Source organism: Empidonax traillii, unplaced genomic scaffold (genome assembly GCF_003031625.1).
Source record: "Empidonax traillii isolate 1590-97213 ecotype Southwest subspecies unplaced genomic scaffold, ASM303162v1 scaffold957:size654520, whole genome shotgun sequence".
Taxonomy (NCBI): Eukaryota; Metazoa; Chordata; class Aves; order Passeriformes; family Tyrannidae; genus Empidonax; species Empidonax traillii.
This window is the reverse complement of record NW_020956150.1, coordinates 362,045-379,145: the sequence shown is the minus strand read 5'-3', so window position 1 is coordinate 379,145 and position 17,101 is coordinate 362,045. Positions and strand designations below refer to the sequence as shown.

The 17,101-nt window shown below is 44.9% G+C and overlaps 1 protein-coding gene across 1 annotated transcript in view; it reads right to left on the bottom strand.

Moving 5' to 3' along the window:
* Positions 1–17,101, bottom strand: part of PPM1E (protein phosphatase, Mg2+/Mn2+ dependent 1E) — a 56,384-nt gene that overhangs the window by 1,782 nt on the left and 37,501 nt on the right. Inside the window, exons 2-6 of the mRNA XM_027903344.1 lie at positions 6,817–7,006; positions 2,549–2,748; positions 1,255–1,443; positions 394–537; positions 37–130 (exon numbers count right to left, since the gene is read on the bottom strand). Coding sequence (XP_027759145.1) covers positions 37–130; positions 394–537; positions 1,255–1,443; positions 2,549–2,748; positions 6,817–7,006 — 817 coding nt within the window. The remainder of the gene's footprint in view (positions 1–36; positions 131–393; positions 538–1,254; positions 1,444–2,548; positions 2,749–6,816; positions 7,007–17,101) is intronic.

The window sequence follows — 17,101 nt, the reverse complement described above, 5'->3', positions numbered from 1 at the left end:
ATCAAGTCTCCCAAAGGAGTGAAAGCCCTCTCTTACCAATAGCTCTGGAGACAGACAGGCTGCCATTCACCCTCCAGGCTCCAAACCAGACCACGCAGCCTCCCAGGGCCTCAATGCGCTTCTTCTCATCCTAAACAGCAACACAGGAGTTGTTTGGACAGAGCTGCATCACACACGGAACAATCCCATAAATATTTGTTCTTTCACATACACGTGGTGGAGGCTGCAGTCCCCCCAGAGGTGACACCAAGGGTTTGTACACAAATGCACAGTGACATCCAAACAAACCGGGATAACTGGAACATACTCCCAGGGACTGGCACGGCAGCACTCGCACCGAGCTGGTACCTGTGGGGAACCAGCCCAGGTGTGTTTAGAACAGGCTGTTCTCACCTCTCTGTCTGGTTTGTGGGGTTTCATCAGCTCCACAGCTTGGCCTCTCCTCACGAGCATAACCTGGGAGTCCCCGAGCCAGGCCACGTGCAGCATATTGCCGCGGATGAAAGTCACCACCCCGGTGGTTCCGCAGCGCAGGCTCTGGGCAGGGTGGAAAAAAAAATAAAAGCATTTCCATTTCAAAGCATTTTCTTGCTTAACTCGAGGACAGAACATGTTGACAGTGCAGCACAGAGCCTATTCCCAGGGAGGAACAGGCAGTGCTTTCCCTACGGCTACGAATGCTCAGGAACAGCCCCCCGGAGCCGACCTGGCTGAATGTGAGCGGCTGAATTTGCCCCGTGACATCCCATCCCTGGAATGGGAACTGCCTGTCAGCAGCCAGGCTCTGCTGCTGTCTGCTGTGTGACTGCCCTGCCTGACTTCCTGCCATTGACAGACACACAGGCATGTCACTGAACTTGGAGGGAGGTTTATTTATGAGCAGCCCGAGTTCTCTGCACTTAACTCATCCCTTGCGTGAGTTTGGGAGGCCTATGACTCACTTATCCATTAATTCTTGCTTTCTGGAGACAAAAAAAAAAATGTATCTTTTAGAGATGAGGAAAAAAACCCCACCCCAAGGACTAAAGGAAAAAAAAACATTCCAAGGACTAAAGAATGGCAGCAGCATCCTTCTAAAGGAAGGGGCTGCTGTGAGAAGTGGAAGCTGACATTTTTTTGGGACACAAAGGAGCCCACTGGTGGGCACCAGCCCCATGGGCTGTGCGTGGGCAGATCCAGCCTGACCTTGGCCTGTGCTTGGAGCTGACAAAGGCAGGATTTATAGACTGATGCTTTTTCAGGGTCAGGCCTCACCTCCCTGGCTGCCTTTTGGACGAAGCGCTCGTCGGTGACGCGGAAGGCTCGGCACAGAGCCTCGGCTGGGTCATGCTGGAACATCTCCTGGTGCACCATGTTCACGTGCAGGTGGATGGAGGCGTAAATGGCAGCATCCACTCCCCCATGGCCGTCAAACACCGCGAAATAGGCCTGTTCTTCCTGGTCCTGCCGAGGGAAACACGTGGAGGAAACACCTCAGGAGAAAGCAATGGAAGCAGCCCGTTGGACTGTCCTGAACCTTTGAACTTGGGGTTTGTGGTGTCCTCGTTAAACTGGACTTAGAGGCAGAGCCTCCACTGGAAAAACAAACTACTCTGACCATCTTCACTTGCATCAGTGGGAAACTTCCACCTTACTGTTGAATACTACCTGCCAGAATCACCTCTGTAGGGCTCTCAGTGCTCCTTATGTCCCATTTGTTACGACTCAGTCACACAACTCAAATAGGAAGTGCCATTCTCATCAAACTGTGCAGGAGATTTTGTGACTGGGAAAACCACAGGGAGGGAAGAACATCCACTACAGTTTGCATGAAGTCTGCATCGAGACTGGAATCCACCAGGGATAAAATGCCAGTACAGTTAAAATGTGAAGCCTCTGCTTTCATTCTCCTCATTTCTTAAATCTAAAACATATCATTTTAGATGCCTGTCTTTGAAAAAAAAAAAAAACACCCTTGTATGTGCTCTCTCATCAGATAATTGTGATTACATTCACAAATCAAATACAGCAAAATCACTCATCTTCGAGTCAGTTTTCTCAGCTTCCTCTTATCTGTTCGGAGAAACAAAGCGGTACCAAGAGACAGCAACTCCTGTGCCTATTCACACACACAGCACCAACCCACTGACAGTGCCAATTCAACCTTGACAGCCAGCTCAATGCCTGGAATATTTGCACATTGTAATTTTTAGGTAATGGGCTCCAACACAAATTGGAATAAGAAAGCTGACAATTGACAGGCAAGGGAAACATCTGCCTCTGTTTGCATTAATACAATTTAAAGGTAAGAATGTGGATGGGGCAGAAGATGGTTATTAAAGTGACAGGATGTAATAAAGGTGCAATTATGCAGCAACCTGATCCTAGAAGAAAAAGCCTTGATACTTTCTTTTATTTCCCATTCCTCAGTGTCCAGTTTTACATCTCCTTCTTTACGTGTCCCTCCTCAGGCCCATCCCATTTCGTCTCCTCCACAGAAGACGCCCCAGTTTCCCCAGGAATGGAAACCACTCTCCCATGATCTGCCTCCCAGGTGACCTGTGCTCACCTCGAGGTTGAAGAGCATGTTGAAGTCGGGGATGCAGACGTGCTTGTCCTCCATCTTCCTGCGCATGTTCTTGATGGCGTGGATGGACGTCTCGTAGTAGCGGTGGGGCTTGGGCTGCAAGGGGAAATCTTTCACCCAGTTGCTGCAGATCTCGTGCAGTTTGCTAAAAACCAGGCGGGCCAACTTCACTGTCTCGATCTCTGGGGAAGGCACAAACCACAAATGAAAGGCTGAGAGTGTTGCTAATTGAAATTTTTTTTTTCCCCTTGCATACATCGCGGAGATGAAACAAAACCCTTTTTAGCCAAGCAGTTGAAATGGATGTCAGCAGGGAAATTCTGGGCTCTGATGCATGAAAAGGGGAAGCCAAACCCACCATAATCAGCATTCATCAGTAAGCAGCTCATTGTTTGTTTGTCTTTTTACCTTAAACATTTCCCTGCGCCTTTGGGGAGCTCATTTGCAGCATGAGAAAAAAAACCGAAAAGCAAGTCCTTCTCCCTCAGCATCCAATCCCCCCCTGCCACTGTGCCCGGGGTGCTGCAGCTCTGACAAGGACTTTGTCCTGGCACGTACAAAACCCACCATCCATAACAATGAGAGATTGGTTTGGGACCCAATTCTCTATTCCAAACACCATTTCGCTGCAGAGCCGAGGCAGTGCAGTGGAAATAATCTACAGAAATTAGCAGTGCTACTACTTCAAGGTGTTCTGGCAGTGCACACTTTCAGCAGAGCACAAGTCAGGTGCTGCCTCAGTTATTTCCAGATTTCTTATTATTTCCATACTCCTGACGAGGGTGTGTCAAAGAAATCTGCATGAGCAGGTGAGAAAACCACAAAGGTCTCAAATTTGGGAAAATGCTGAACTGTCACTCCTGAGAAATAGGCATTTTAGAATGTGAAAACTCAGGCACTTGACATTCGTTCTGAAATTCAGGGCAGGAAAACAGGAAGTAATCAGAGCTGAACACATCAAAATCTCTTTGTTCATGATCGTTCACCAAAGCCAGAGATCTTCAAAGCTGGAGGCAGCAATCCATGAGTGCCAATCATTCCTGGAGGAGGAGGGGCTCAAAGAGAGGGAGGAGAGGGGAGTGTTACAGCACCTCCTGGTTCACAGGAATTCTATGAAGAGCCTAAAAGCAGCATTTACTGATTTCTGTCCTAGGCCTACACCAAACATGTGCCAGAGTGACCAGGGGGCCAAGATCTTTGGGAACAAGATACATTCCCAGCTCTGTTGATTTTGAGCTGGTCCAAGTTTGATCTGCAAGGAGCTGGAAATACACTGTACACATGACCAAAAGGAGTCTTAGCTCCTTGATCACACCAGTAACAGGCACCAGTTCCTCCCAGCACCCGTCCTGCTCTCCCCAGTGCCACCAGGAACCCCTTTGCTGGGTCATGTGTTTAAAGGGGGAGCACGCACAGCCTGATGTGTCCAAATGATATTTTCCAGAGAGGGAAGCCCCCAGACTTGCTCTTCCATTTCTGGGCAAAGGGAAGTGGGGTCCATGTCAGTGAACACGTGAGTGTCACGTGGCTGTTCCACCTCGCAGTGTCACTCTGAGGGAGGACAGCAGTGAACCCACTGGCCATGATCAGATCCTCAACACCCTTCCCAGCGGGAATACATGGAGTGTTGGCATCATCAGTAATTCTAAAACAGCAGAAAGGCCCACAATGGTTAACCCACCCCCTCACAGCTGGAAATTACTCATCAATTGTTAATGTTGCTGCCCTGAGCCAGAGCTGACTCAGCTGTCACTGCGGTTGTGTCACGGAGAATTTCATTTCCCTCCTGCTGCTCCACAGTCCCCAGGGTTGGAGGGAGTGCTCCACTGCACCACAGCCAGTGGGCAATCCAGCTCAGGCACTGTTGTTCCCAAAGACCGACTCTTGGGGCAAAATCGGGGTAGAAAGAACACCAGGAGGTAGATCCTGAGTTTTAGTACCATATGTTATGACTTCTCTTGAAAACACAGGCAGTTTGACAACAGGGGGCAGAACCCACGTTTGTGGACAAGTCACTGAGCCAATGGCCAAGGTTTTCCTTAATTTGGGAGCTCCAGGTTCTGAGTAGTCAATGGTCCCTTTGTGTCTTGGCTGTGGTAATCCCATCTCTCAGTCCCTGGAACTCCAACTGGAAGAGTCAGCCTTGGCCTGTGACTCAGATTCTGTTCTTGATATCCAAGGACACACAATCACCCCAAATACAACAAGCCCATATTCTGGCATTCCTACATTTGTGGACTCAAAACAATTTTCCTTCATTTAAGATTTGCCCTCTGCTTTCAGGAAGCTTCTAATTTCCCTTCCACCAGCACACCCGTAACTGCCTTTACCACCCCTGTGTCTGTGCCACGATTTGTCACGTTGCAATTCTCAGAGTGAAATGTGCCACTAAGGAAATTTGAAATTGCTTTTTTTTTCTTCTTTTTTTTTTTCCTTCTGGCAAATTCAAACTTGAGGCAAATCAGGTAAATGTCTCCTTATATTACACAGAGTAAAAATCTTCCTGGGTTCATGAGAAACCCTGACAGAAGTGGATATTAAAACCAGCCAGCTGAACTCAGCTTGGTTTCACAAACAGCATCAGGGTACAGTGAAGTCTGAGCATAAAACTCGGAGATGTGCTGTGGCTGCCCCACCCCTGGAAGTGTCCAAGGCCAGGTTGGAGCAACCTGGGCTGGTGAGTGGCATCCCTGCCCAAGGCAGGGCTGGGACTGGGTGGCCTTTAAGGTCCCTTCCAACCCCAAACCATTCTGTGGCTCTAATTCTGTGATCACTTGAGCTCATGTTCTGTTTTGGAAAATGATCATTTATGGCATATGGTTTGCAATTGCAGTGTTTGTGGGAAACCTTTTGCTTTACTATGGGCCAGAAGTTGTTCTCTCCCTTCCTCTGCCCTTTATCTTCTCAATTTAACTTTTCACATTGCATCAGTAAGGGGATATTTTGTTTCCAAGTACCTTCATCATGACAATTCACCTCAACAAACTGCATCTGGAGTGCTATTCTTAGTGCCTGCTCCAGTCTGTTCCCATCTCAATCTACGTTTGCATCTGTCTTCCAGACTCAGATATATTTGAATGGCAATTTCTGTAGGTGTGAGGGGTTTGTGGTGGTTTTTTTTTTCTTTTCTCTCTTTTTTTTTTTTTTTTTTGGTTGAATTCTTTAGATATTCTATGTGGAGGCTTAGTCAACATTTCCTTGGAGACTGTCAAATATTTATGCACATCTCAGAGATCTCAATTTGAAATTAATGAAGGCTGCTCAGTCAGAACAATGACAAATCTATTCCATTTACCTGCTCAGCAGGAGGAGGCAGCAATAGCTACAGAAAGGGAACCCAGAGCATGTTTTTCTCTTTCTCAGGTTTCCAAAGGCCTCTGGGGAATGCAGCTGAATCTTCCTTTTTGAAGAGCCAGATTTATAGATCCTCCTTACCCCCAAAATAATTCACTTTTTTTTTTTCTTTTTTAATCAAAAAAGGAAGGAATGGACAAAGTGGTTTGGTGACTGTTTTTTTCAAGATCAATAACAGAATTCCTGTCAATACATGTGAGAAACACTGTCCTTTGTTGTCATGAGCAACCCAGCATTTTTTTCAAGGTTATTTGGGCCAGCAGAGTCCTGTAATGATTTCAGGTGCATGACCTTGAGCTGGATGCTGCAAAAATCTCCTTAGCCAACAAAGATAAATGAGGAAAAGGAGGGTTTTTTTTTCCTTTTAATCCTGAAATCTCTTTGTACTATCTTTTACTAAAACTATATATAAAAACTTCAAGCCATAGTAAAAACTATTCTAGCTGAAATAATTCAGACTTAAATTCTCTCTTCCCACATATATTTGACTTTGCTCCAAGGATGAGGGAGGACAACTAGTACTTGCCAGGAGAACCACATGGACTAAAGGGCTGATGAAGAAATTCAGGACCATCAGACACAGCCACGAAGGTGCACTTAAAAGGAAGGAGTTATTTCAAAATGAGAAAGAAATTAGTCACTACCTGTATCAGGGGTGGTGGGGGATTCTCCATTAATCTTTTTCCGTCAGTAAGGGATATTCCTCCACCAGAAATCCCGTCCAGCTTCCTTTAGCTGGCTGGTAGGAGGAACTCATTTGAGGAATTAATGAAATTCGGGTGGCCAGACAAGATGGATCACTGAAATCAGAGCTGACCTTAAAAACCCATAAATTATCTGCAGAGTGTTTGCAGTGTCCAGTGCCAGTGCCAGACCCCCCCCATGGCAGCACTTACGAATGATCCCGTCCGCGTTGTCCACGTGCTTTGGTAGGAAATGCGCCGAGAGGTCGCTCTGAAGGACCTCATCTGAAGTTGCTCTTGCTAAAGCAGCGGCCAAAAATGAGGGGCAGTTACTGCAAAAGAAGAAGAGAAACACACAAGAAGGTATTTTAATCTGATTCAGGGAGGTAACTTGCAGTATACGCTTTTATCTTTAGCCCAGTCTGCCCAGTTTCTCCCAAGAACTGGAGTCAGGATTCCAAAGGATAGGAGAAGTCCTCAGATTTCAGTGTCCAAGGCCTCTCCAAGGGGCACTGAAAGTTAAGGTTAAGCCATAGGAGGCGTGGTGTTGATGTGCCTAAGGTTAAAATGTTCCCTTGTGAACGGTCTCCATCCGAAGTGAAGTGGCTTTAACTCACTGTATCTTAATTAAACCTGGTATCTCCTAAGATTAATTAATCTTTAGCAAACCAAGGCTACTTTAATGTACATCCTCTCATTCAGGAGGAGTTTAGTACCTCCTAATTTATATATGACTTTGTATTTCCCACTGGTCAGCCTGAACTTCTCCAGGTGTTCTCCTGACACAGCCTGAAAGCTCCAGTTTCCATAGATACCATCCCTGTCCTCCACGAGACACATCTCCTGTCACAGGGCCATGCAGAGACATGGGAGCCAATTTCAGTCTCAGAAACTGCCCATCAACAAGAGGATTCCATGTCTGATCCTATTTACCTACAGCAGTGCCCGGGATCAACAGGAGGAGAACACAGCGGGCCCTCCGTTACTTGTGGCGCCTGTGGGAGCTGATTCTCTGTCTTGTCTTTTCCGCCTTTATTCAGCTCAAAAAGTGCAGGTTTTTTTGTCTGTTCTTAGCCCAAACACCCCAGAGTGGTGATGCTGGTTACTGGTCATGTTACATGTGATTCCCAAGTTACAATAAAAGGGAAGAGAGTGCCTGGGATGCAATAATTACGTCATCAGGAACCTGAGCTGCTTTCCCCATCCACAGCTTACCCTGACCAGCTCAGTGCTGAAACTTTTTAGGAGAACCAAACTTGTTTTGTGCCCCTTACAAACAATCCTTCCCTGGTGGGCAAAGAGGGAACCTGGGTAGGAGCTGGGGCAACAACAGTTGCTGAAATAGAGACTTGGGAGCTAAACAGCAGAGAGGAAATATCCCTGACATGAGCAATCTCTGCTCTGCCCGGGCTTGGAAGGTGGGACAGCCACATCTGTGAAGGTCCAGAGTCAGGAACACTCACATCTGGAACTTTAAGCATTATTTTAACCACAGTGACAGATGACAAAATTGAAAGGTGCATTTACAGGGCTATGGAGCTGGACAGAGAACTTCCCCAACCAGCTCCAAGTGCTATTTACATGTCCCCACAGCCAGTGCCAGAACTCCACACAGCAGCTCTTTATCCAGCCAAGGACTGCATTTCCATTACAATGCTAAACCTACACAAAAAGCTGCTAAAGATGTTATTAGATAAATTAGAGGATTTTAAGTACATCCTTCCTGATTCTCTGGCAGCGTAGGTGTGTTTAGAACACCCACAGTTGCATTGCAGCAGTCCTGGAATAACTCTGCTAAGGTAATAAATCAAGCCTAAAAGTGGGCTGTTTCCATCAATTAAATTGGGGAAAAACAATCTGAGGTGGGTTTAACTCAGCCCACATATTATTATGTTACCAGCTGAACACACAACTCTGCTCCATCCTGATAGCATTAAAGAGGGGAAGACTTTCTAAATGTTTTTTTCCTGAGCTATTCCTCTGTGCTCTCAATCTAATCTAAGCTCTCCTGCTAAAAGAAAGAGAGATGGCAAATTTAAAATTCTCATTGCATGGGAATCCACCACCGGGGTTTGAGCAGCTGATCAATTTTGATGGGAAAGGTGGAGACAATAAATCAGCTGAAGGCTTTCCTTCTATGTCTGGCCACTCTTTGTCCTAATAATAACAGCTGCTGGCCCAGGAATTAATTGGCCTTGACATTTGTTGATCACAAAGCTTCTTATGTGGCTGTTACAGGGCTGTGCCATGTAAGCAGGGAAGTGACCAGCTGCAGACAGATGACTTCCTCTTCCTGATTAGCTCAACTCAAAATTTCCTTCTCGTCCTTGGCTCCCGGGAGGACTTTAGTTGAGTTACTTTTCCCCTCCAAGGTGCAGCAGACAGCACTGGAGGGTTTTCACTTCTTTTAACGTGGCTGTTGAAGTCAAAGCGCTCTCAGGACACTTCATTACTGTTCCACCAAGACAAATGAAGACTCAGGTCTGGGATCTTTGTTTTACCTACAGCATCCCACACAGACAGCAACGCCCCCTGCTCTGGGCAGACAGGATCCACGGGGACTGGGGGAGCCTTGATTCCTGCTGCTGGCACAACCAGGGATTACCTGCTGCAAATAAATTCTTCTGCCACATTCTAGATGCTCAAGTGCTCTTAGTCATTAAGTTTGACAAATTGGAAGAGGGAGGGCACGATCTTGTTTAGCAGAGAGCTGAGAGCTAAAATGCCTTTGTCTATTCATAGCTGTGCCACTGACCTTGGACGAGTCACTTCACCACTCAGACCTTCATTCCTCATCTACAAACAAGGGATGATAATGTCGTTTCCTCGGGGGGGAGGAGGAGAGGGAGGAAGGCTTTAGAAGGTTTAATTCAGCGTTCATAAAGTGCTCTGGAATTTCTTGATAAGAGCACAACTGAAGGGAAAAATATCAAGATAAGAGTGGGAAATATTTTCAATCTATAGAAGATTTATGGAACTTTCATACTTTTTTTGTCTGTTCTCTGTTCTGAGACGCTGCCAGAAGTGCTAAGCGGAACACACAGGCAAACAACAGCTTTAGAGAGGCAGGTTCAGTCTGAGGTAGCTGATAACTCGTGGGCAGCAAGAGCTGCACCACACCAACACATTCTTACAAAAGCTGACGCATCTCAAAAGGGGAAAATCACAAAAGGAAGTCCTTAAACTCAGTGATGCTGATGTTCTGGATCTGTTGATGCTGCAGACATGGTACTGCCCCTGAGCAAAACACCCAACAAGGGCCACCAGTGCTGAAAACACTGTCATGGTGTGGAGTAACTGCTGAGGCATCACTAACCCAAACAAAGCCGGGAAAATGGACCCAAACCTGCCGGGGCTTTCAAAGGCCAAAACGGTCAGTAAATCATAACACATACAGTGTCCCTGTTACCTCAAGAATCCCCTGACACTACAGAGCAGCAATTGTTTCGGTTAGAACGAAGCATGGTTTCAATAGAAATGCTCTTCAATCTGCTGAAGCACAAAACAAATCCACGGGCAAACAGGATAAAGCGGCGTGTTTGGTTTCACCCAGCAATCCCAGACCAAGAACATGACCCGAAAAGAGCCAAGTACAGCACATTCCCCAGAGGCCTATAATTTACTGTGCTAGTAAAAGACTTTGCAGGGATGACAAGCTAACTGCACCCTTTCCAAAAGACATTACACCAGGGATACAGTTTGGGAAATGCTCCTGTTCACGTGGCCTGTTACAAGTTCCTGTTAGAAAGCAAGTTTTGCCAGGTTCAGTTTAAGTAAAACCTCATTTGTCCCCAGCCTGTATTTACAAAACACTCCCAAGTCTCCTGAGACTTCTTCCAGATGGAGCTTGGGATTCAGCCTGGAAGCTCTTTGAAGAAGCCTTTACAGCCTTTATTATTGAAAGTTCCCATGCTGGGAACTGCAGCAGAGAATTCTCTGGGAAGGTCCTTTGGCTCTTTGTCCAACCCTCCCTTCACCCACCTCCCGTTTCCGTGGCCTTCCAGAAGGACAAGGAGCCAGCTGAGGGGCTTCTGTTTGTCTCCTAACTCCTCTAGGTCACACAGGACTCAGAGAGGAATGTTTTGTGAAGCAGTCCAAGACCCCAGAATGATTATGGATGTGTCTTCTAATTCTGCCAAGCAGATGCTATTTCCAGCTCCTGTCTCTGCAGGTTCTCCTCTCCTTCCTCAGAGCGTGGCTCTGACCCGAGCTGTTCTGCTGCTCTGCACAGCTGGGGAAACTTCTGATGCTTATTTAAAGCCTGGTCACGGTGGACAAATAGAGTAGAGGGTTTTTTTTCCTAACACATGGTGAAACCCTGCACTAGATTTTAGTTGCTGCAGTGAGTTACTAAAAAAAAACCCCCAGCGCACACACACACACACAGAAAAAGAAACAAACAGCAAAAACAATGCACCTTTTAAAAGCTTGCATAACCAAAGCTCCTTGAGAAGTCATTTGAGCTGGCAGTGTTGAGACAGTAAAGATGCTTGATAAATCTGTTTGGAGGAGCTGAAAACGTGCTACCCAAGGAAGCTGCTATCTATAGGCCTCCCAGAGACAGCTGCCTGGTCACATCCAAACCCATTCTGTCCTTGTGCTGACAGTTGTAAGCAACAGAAATATAATACACAGCCATTAAAAAATACACTCCTTCTGATGTGTTTACCATGCCCATGTCTACACAGACTCTGTGTTTATCAAATATTTAACCTTCTGAATTGTGTTCACTGCCATATTCTAGACCAGGTTTATATAGATATTTCCCTGTGGTTAAGTCTGTCTTAACTGGATGGTAAAAAAAAAGCCCAAAACCAAACCAGAGGTGCATGCTCATCAAATAACATCTGCAACAGCTGGATTAAGATGTGAAACAAAGTTGGAATGATGCTACTGGAATCTCTCCATTTTCTGCTGCGTAGCAAGTCAGTCTTTCCTCCCTCCAGAGGGGGAAGTGCACATGACAGTACATAAACCTAACAAAATGTAAGCAAGAGAAAATAAAAAGGTCACCTTTGTCTCTTTGATGAGGTCCAATGTCATGAAGGGCAGTGTTCATCTGAAAAATAAATGCTTGCTGACCACAAGGCACTCCTAAGCACTGGGGATTTAATGACTGTCAATAAAACAGCATTGACACTGAGGGGGTGAACTGAGCAGAGCCCAAACCACATAAACCAGCTTTTGCAGAGCTGCTCTGCTGAAGAGATTGCCCCTGTATCATCTCTGAAACCTAATTCTCTGATTTCTCTCACTCATCCTCACAATATGGCAGTTCTGAGGTCACTGATACTCCAATCTCTGGAGCTGATGCCGTGGCAGCTTTTAAAATGACAGAAGTCACCGACTGTAACACCAACAACCCTTAAAAACCCAAGATGAATCTTCCAGGGGCTGAAAGCCAAATTACTGCAAGAAATTGAATTCCCAGAAGTGACCGTGTGATGGTTTTCTTCATTACATCAAAGAACCGAAGATGGAGGGTTGTTGTTGAAAATTATATTCCAGGACTTGAGCCCTTCGCAGCTGTGTTATATCCACCTGTTATTAAAAGAAAGGAAAACCTGGACTTTGAAGGAATGCAGGGAAAAATGAACCGCAATCCGTGAACCTCTGGTACAATACTGAGATGGCAAGGATGTACCTATACAGCAGTTTGCCCCTATCTAAATCAGAACCTTTTCTATCTGAGCAGCAAGATCCTGAGGAATTGGATATTCTTTCACAAAATTTTAATTACTGTCATACTCCTTTGCCTTTTGCAAAATTATCGTTATAAAATTTAAAATATACCAGCAAGCCACATATTTGATGGGCATGGATGATAAAACTTAGGTCTCTGGTATTCAGCTTTGTAACTGCAAACACATAGCAAAAACAAATTAATTAATCAAAATAAAGATGATTTATTGGTATTACGCACTCATGTGGCTTTCGGGGATTTACACTGAGAGAAAAGATCCTTCTGGTTTTTGTTGTTATTGTTCTACAGGGATCAGGCTGCAATGTTTGCACAGCACATTCTCTGCTCAGGGTTTCAGTGACACGCACTCTGTGTCACCAGAGCCCTCCCGTGCTCCAAAAAACCAGGCACTGCCCACTTGGGGTGGAGCCACATGGATGCAAAGGTGCTGCTTACCTGCAGAAATACATTTATTCACTGGAAAACCAGAGTCCACAAGAGTTACCTCACGGGGAGTGTCTGTGCCAGACCCAAGGCCTGTTTAAAAGCTCCACAGGACATTAAAAATGTCATTGATTTTCCTCTCTTTGGCGCTCACACAATTCCGAAGTCAGCATAATTCAATATCTTTCTACTAGTTCCATTAGCAAAGAAAGGAATCCATGCTTCAATCTAGGCTGCCTTATTGGAAAAAGTAATTTAATTTTACATCTGAAAGTGTGCCAACATCAGCATAAAACCGTACACAGCACACATCAGATTTAATTTATAAATTCTGTACTTTGTCAAGATGAAATGAGATGCTGTCTAAAATCAATGAGAGTGTCCAAGCTCACTCTGAAGGCACTTACAGATCTTCTTTTTATTTTAGGTATTTTATGTCCTAGCTGGAGTTTTTGCTGATTTCTCTGCTTACTGTAAAATATTAATGACACAGTATCTAGAAAAGTTCATGTTGCAGAAAACTTTGTTACCTCAGGCACACTTTGCCCCTAAAAGTTCAGGCATATCATTTCCTTACCACTGACTCGTGCCCTGTTTTTTCCTCTCTGTTTAAAATAAACTTTCATTGATGCTTCCCTTAACTGGAAGGGATATCCCATAAAATCTGCTGTGTCCAGAAATACAAGTTAAATAAGAATCACCCAGGGCAGAGCATCTTTTTATTTGGGATCGGATTACCATACTGATTGCTTTCAAAAAGAAAAATGCCTTGTGCTGTTGTAGTTAATGGCTTAATTTCAAATAAATGGAACCAAATGCTGCACAGCAGCGCACACCACGCTCTGCTGCAGATCATCATTAAGGCAAGCAAATGGAAAATGACTCCTTGAGAAAGGGGTGAAGACGATGAATCCACGTTTGCCCCTTCAAACCAGCACCCCACAGAGCCAGTCCCCGACTCACTGCGCTCGTGCTGTAACGTCTGTGCTCACCTCAACTGAGAAAAAAAAACCCTAAAAGCTGCAGGCCAGGATTTCCAAATGACATTTGATCGCTTCACTTCTCTCGACCCATTGAACAAATATCAACTCTGAGGCAAAAGACGCCCCGCAAGATTTACGAGCACTGAGTCAGCAGAGAACGTTCTCTCGCTCCTTCTCCCGCCCGTGGAACGCCGTTCATCATACAAATGGCTTGGGTGTTTATGCCAGATGTAAGATTAGATAATTAGTCACCCAAGTCCCGCACGTCAACTCTTTTGTGATAAAAAATTGATTCCCAGCGTGCCATTTAAAATCAGTTGTCTTGCAAAGGCACTGTGGTGTTCCACAGTGATGCATCTGGTGGGGCACGGCCCAGTCCCGGCCCCTCCGCGGGGACATGCTCCGGTCGGGCCGTGCCAACTCCCCTCCCGCTTCCAGCCCTTCCAAAGGCTCCTCTGCAAAACAGGGATAATGATATTGACCCCTGGAAAGCAATTTCAAACCAGTGATGAGGCACCGAGAGCGGCCAGATATTGTTAATTGACCCTAAAGGTGGGGGGATGGAGCGAGAGAACAGCGATTCCCTTGCACTGATCCCAGGAAATCCTGCTGCTCTCTCCCGGCTTGCAACAAGAACAAATGAAAAGCAAACACGATAAAACAATTCATTACCTTCAAAAACAGCCTTACAGACAAACACATAACCACAAGCAGACTCCAGCATTATACAGTGGGGCACAGTGAAGATTTTATTGGCACCTCAAGTTCAAAATTCCTGATCCTGATGCCCAATGGAACAAGGTGCCAGAGGGATAAATGGGGCTGGTGCTCTGTTAGAGGTACAAACCCTTCCTTATGCAGAAAGATCACATCCTAATTCCCACTGTCACTTGTCCTTTGGACAATTGCAAAGGATAACGCCGGGTTTAGGGGGTTTGGGTTTTCTCTTTAAAGGATAATCGACATTTTTCAGCTATCCTGTTTCACATTAAAGTCCCTAATGCATTCTGTTCTACCGAGCCACATAGTTATTTCAGTCATTCCTAATAAATAACAGTTGCCAGTAGTAGTTAAGCCAACAGATCTGAATTATTTATAGTGTTGAGGAACAGAACAGAAGATAAAATACATTAGGGCTTTGGGTTGTTCTGGCCTGAGCGACACAATGGCAGCCTTTACATGTTTTTCCACAGGCTGTAAAATATTCTGTGTCCAATCCTAGTTTAAAAGATTTCCTAAAGAGACAGCAGCCAAACCCACAGCTCTCCATCTCCAGTAATCACAGCAGGTGAAAGAGAGTCCCCCAAACACAGCACTTTATTAAAAAGCAAAACAAAACCAAAAAAAAAAAAAAAAGGGCACAGACTTTGATTTGATTGGACAGGTCAAAATGGCTATTTAGGATTATTAATCCTAAATAATTATTGTTGATCCTAAATTATTATAAATAAGCAGAATTTATTTATTTACAAGTTATTGAGCATGGCTCTACACCCTCCAGTTAATGACCTAAAAGCACCTCATGGTGTTGAACTCATTGTTTCTCTTCTCCTCTGCCTGTAATCCACCCTCCCTTCAGATGGAAAAATGCAAAGATCTTCATTTTACAGTGGCAGATCCAACTCCACACTCAAGGTTGGGCCATGGAAATCCCAAGTCCTGTCTCTCCTCTGTGTCTCCTTTTTAAGAGGCCACATCGTGAAAGATCGAACAGACAAAAACCCAACAGGGACAGAAATTACCTTGACAATAACTCGACAACTTATGTTAAACACAGATGTTGAGTTTCATGCTCTTTGTAGCTTAACAGATGTGTTCAAATACCTGTCCTGATGGGCTGATGGGACAGTGTGTCCCTGCTGAGCCATGTCTGGGTGGGAATTTGGGCACGTCTTGCTTTCCCACCTTGGACTGACATCACCAGGATGAAACTCACTCCACACAATCGATTCACAAGGAGAATGGTGCCCACAAATGACAAGGAGAGATTTACACTCCGATGCTGCAGAGAGAACTGGGGGAGTAGTTGTAGCAACATAAGCTTAAGCCAAACCATTTTCCTTTTATAGTTCACCTTCCACTTTCTATGTGGATCTATTTACAGCAGGAAATGCTGCAAATTGTGGCATCTCCAAGGAGTAAAAAGAATAATTAAAAAAAAAAAAAAAAAGAAAACCTGGAGAGGTAAAAACCCAACCAAACGTCCTCCTCCTAAATACCGATGAAACATGGGAGGAATAACACTCTGAGGCCATGCTAGGTTATTAAGACACCTACAGTGAATTATTTCAAACTTGCAAAACGTGCCCTGAAATTATTTAAAATTATTTCCCAGCCCCATTTAAAAACGAATCTGTGTACACAGTCCAATCACTGCCATGAGGTCAACTGGAAAAAAAAAAAAAAAAAAAAAAAAAAAAAAAAAAAAAAAAAAAAAAAAAAAAAAAAAAAAAAAAAAAAAAAAAGGAGCTTTTATAGCTGTGACATTACGAAGAAAATCTTGCCAGATTACAGACACTGTGTCTCTACCATGGATTTCCCAACACAACACCAATTCTCCCACACAAATTCTGCCTGATATTCACCAAAATTTGGGGGTTTGTTTATGAAAAAAAAAAAAGGACAAAAAAAAATCACTCTTTTCTTCAAATCTCCTCTGTTGCATTTGATTTTGTATGATTAACATGTTCAGATCACCAATTTCTGGGGTGATAACACTGCCCCAGTCCAGTGCAGCTCATGTAAGAATTATCCCAGAGTTCCTCTTTCCCTCCACCCCCCCCCAAAAGGAGATTGTCATCTTCTCCCCTAAGCTCATTATTAAACCTGTGATCTCTTCACAAGACGGACGAGCTCTAAATATAAGCAAGAATCTGTTACATAATAGCCCAGGAAAGGAGGCAGCACCACAACAGCCTGCAGATAACAGATAACAGTGAAGTGAGAGTGGAGAAGGGCTGGAAATGTGTGTCACTGTCCTGCCCTTGCCTTGGGTCCACCCTGTGCAGACTCATACCCAGACAATATTCAGCAATGTGAATTGAATCATTAAACTGAAAGGGTTTTATGTCTGTGGAAGGTAAACAAATGCAAACAAGCAACGTTACCTGGGATTCAATGCAGGACGTGGCAAAAATTTACCGAGATCAGAAGAGACCTGCCCGGAACACAACAGGGCTCGTTTGGAGCCGCCTGAAGCGGGATTGTAAATAATCCACCACGAGGACTGACTCACCCAGGGTGATGAGTAGGCTCAAAGCTTCCTCCAATGGTGCAGTGTCACCACTGTAATCAGCAGCTGAGAGAGTTGCTGAGGAGCCACACTATCAATTACACTGGTAATACATATTCAGGCAGTAAGTGATACGCAGACAGAGAGAATATGAAA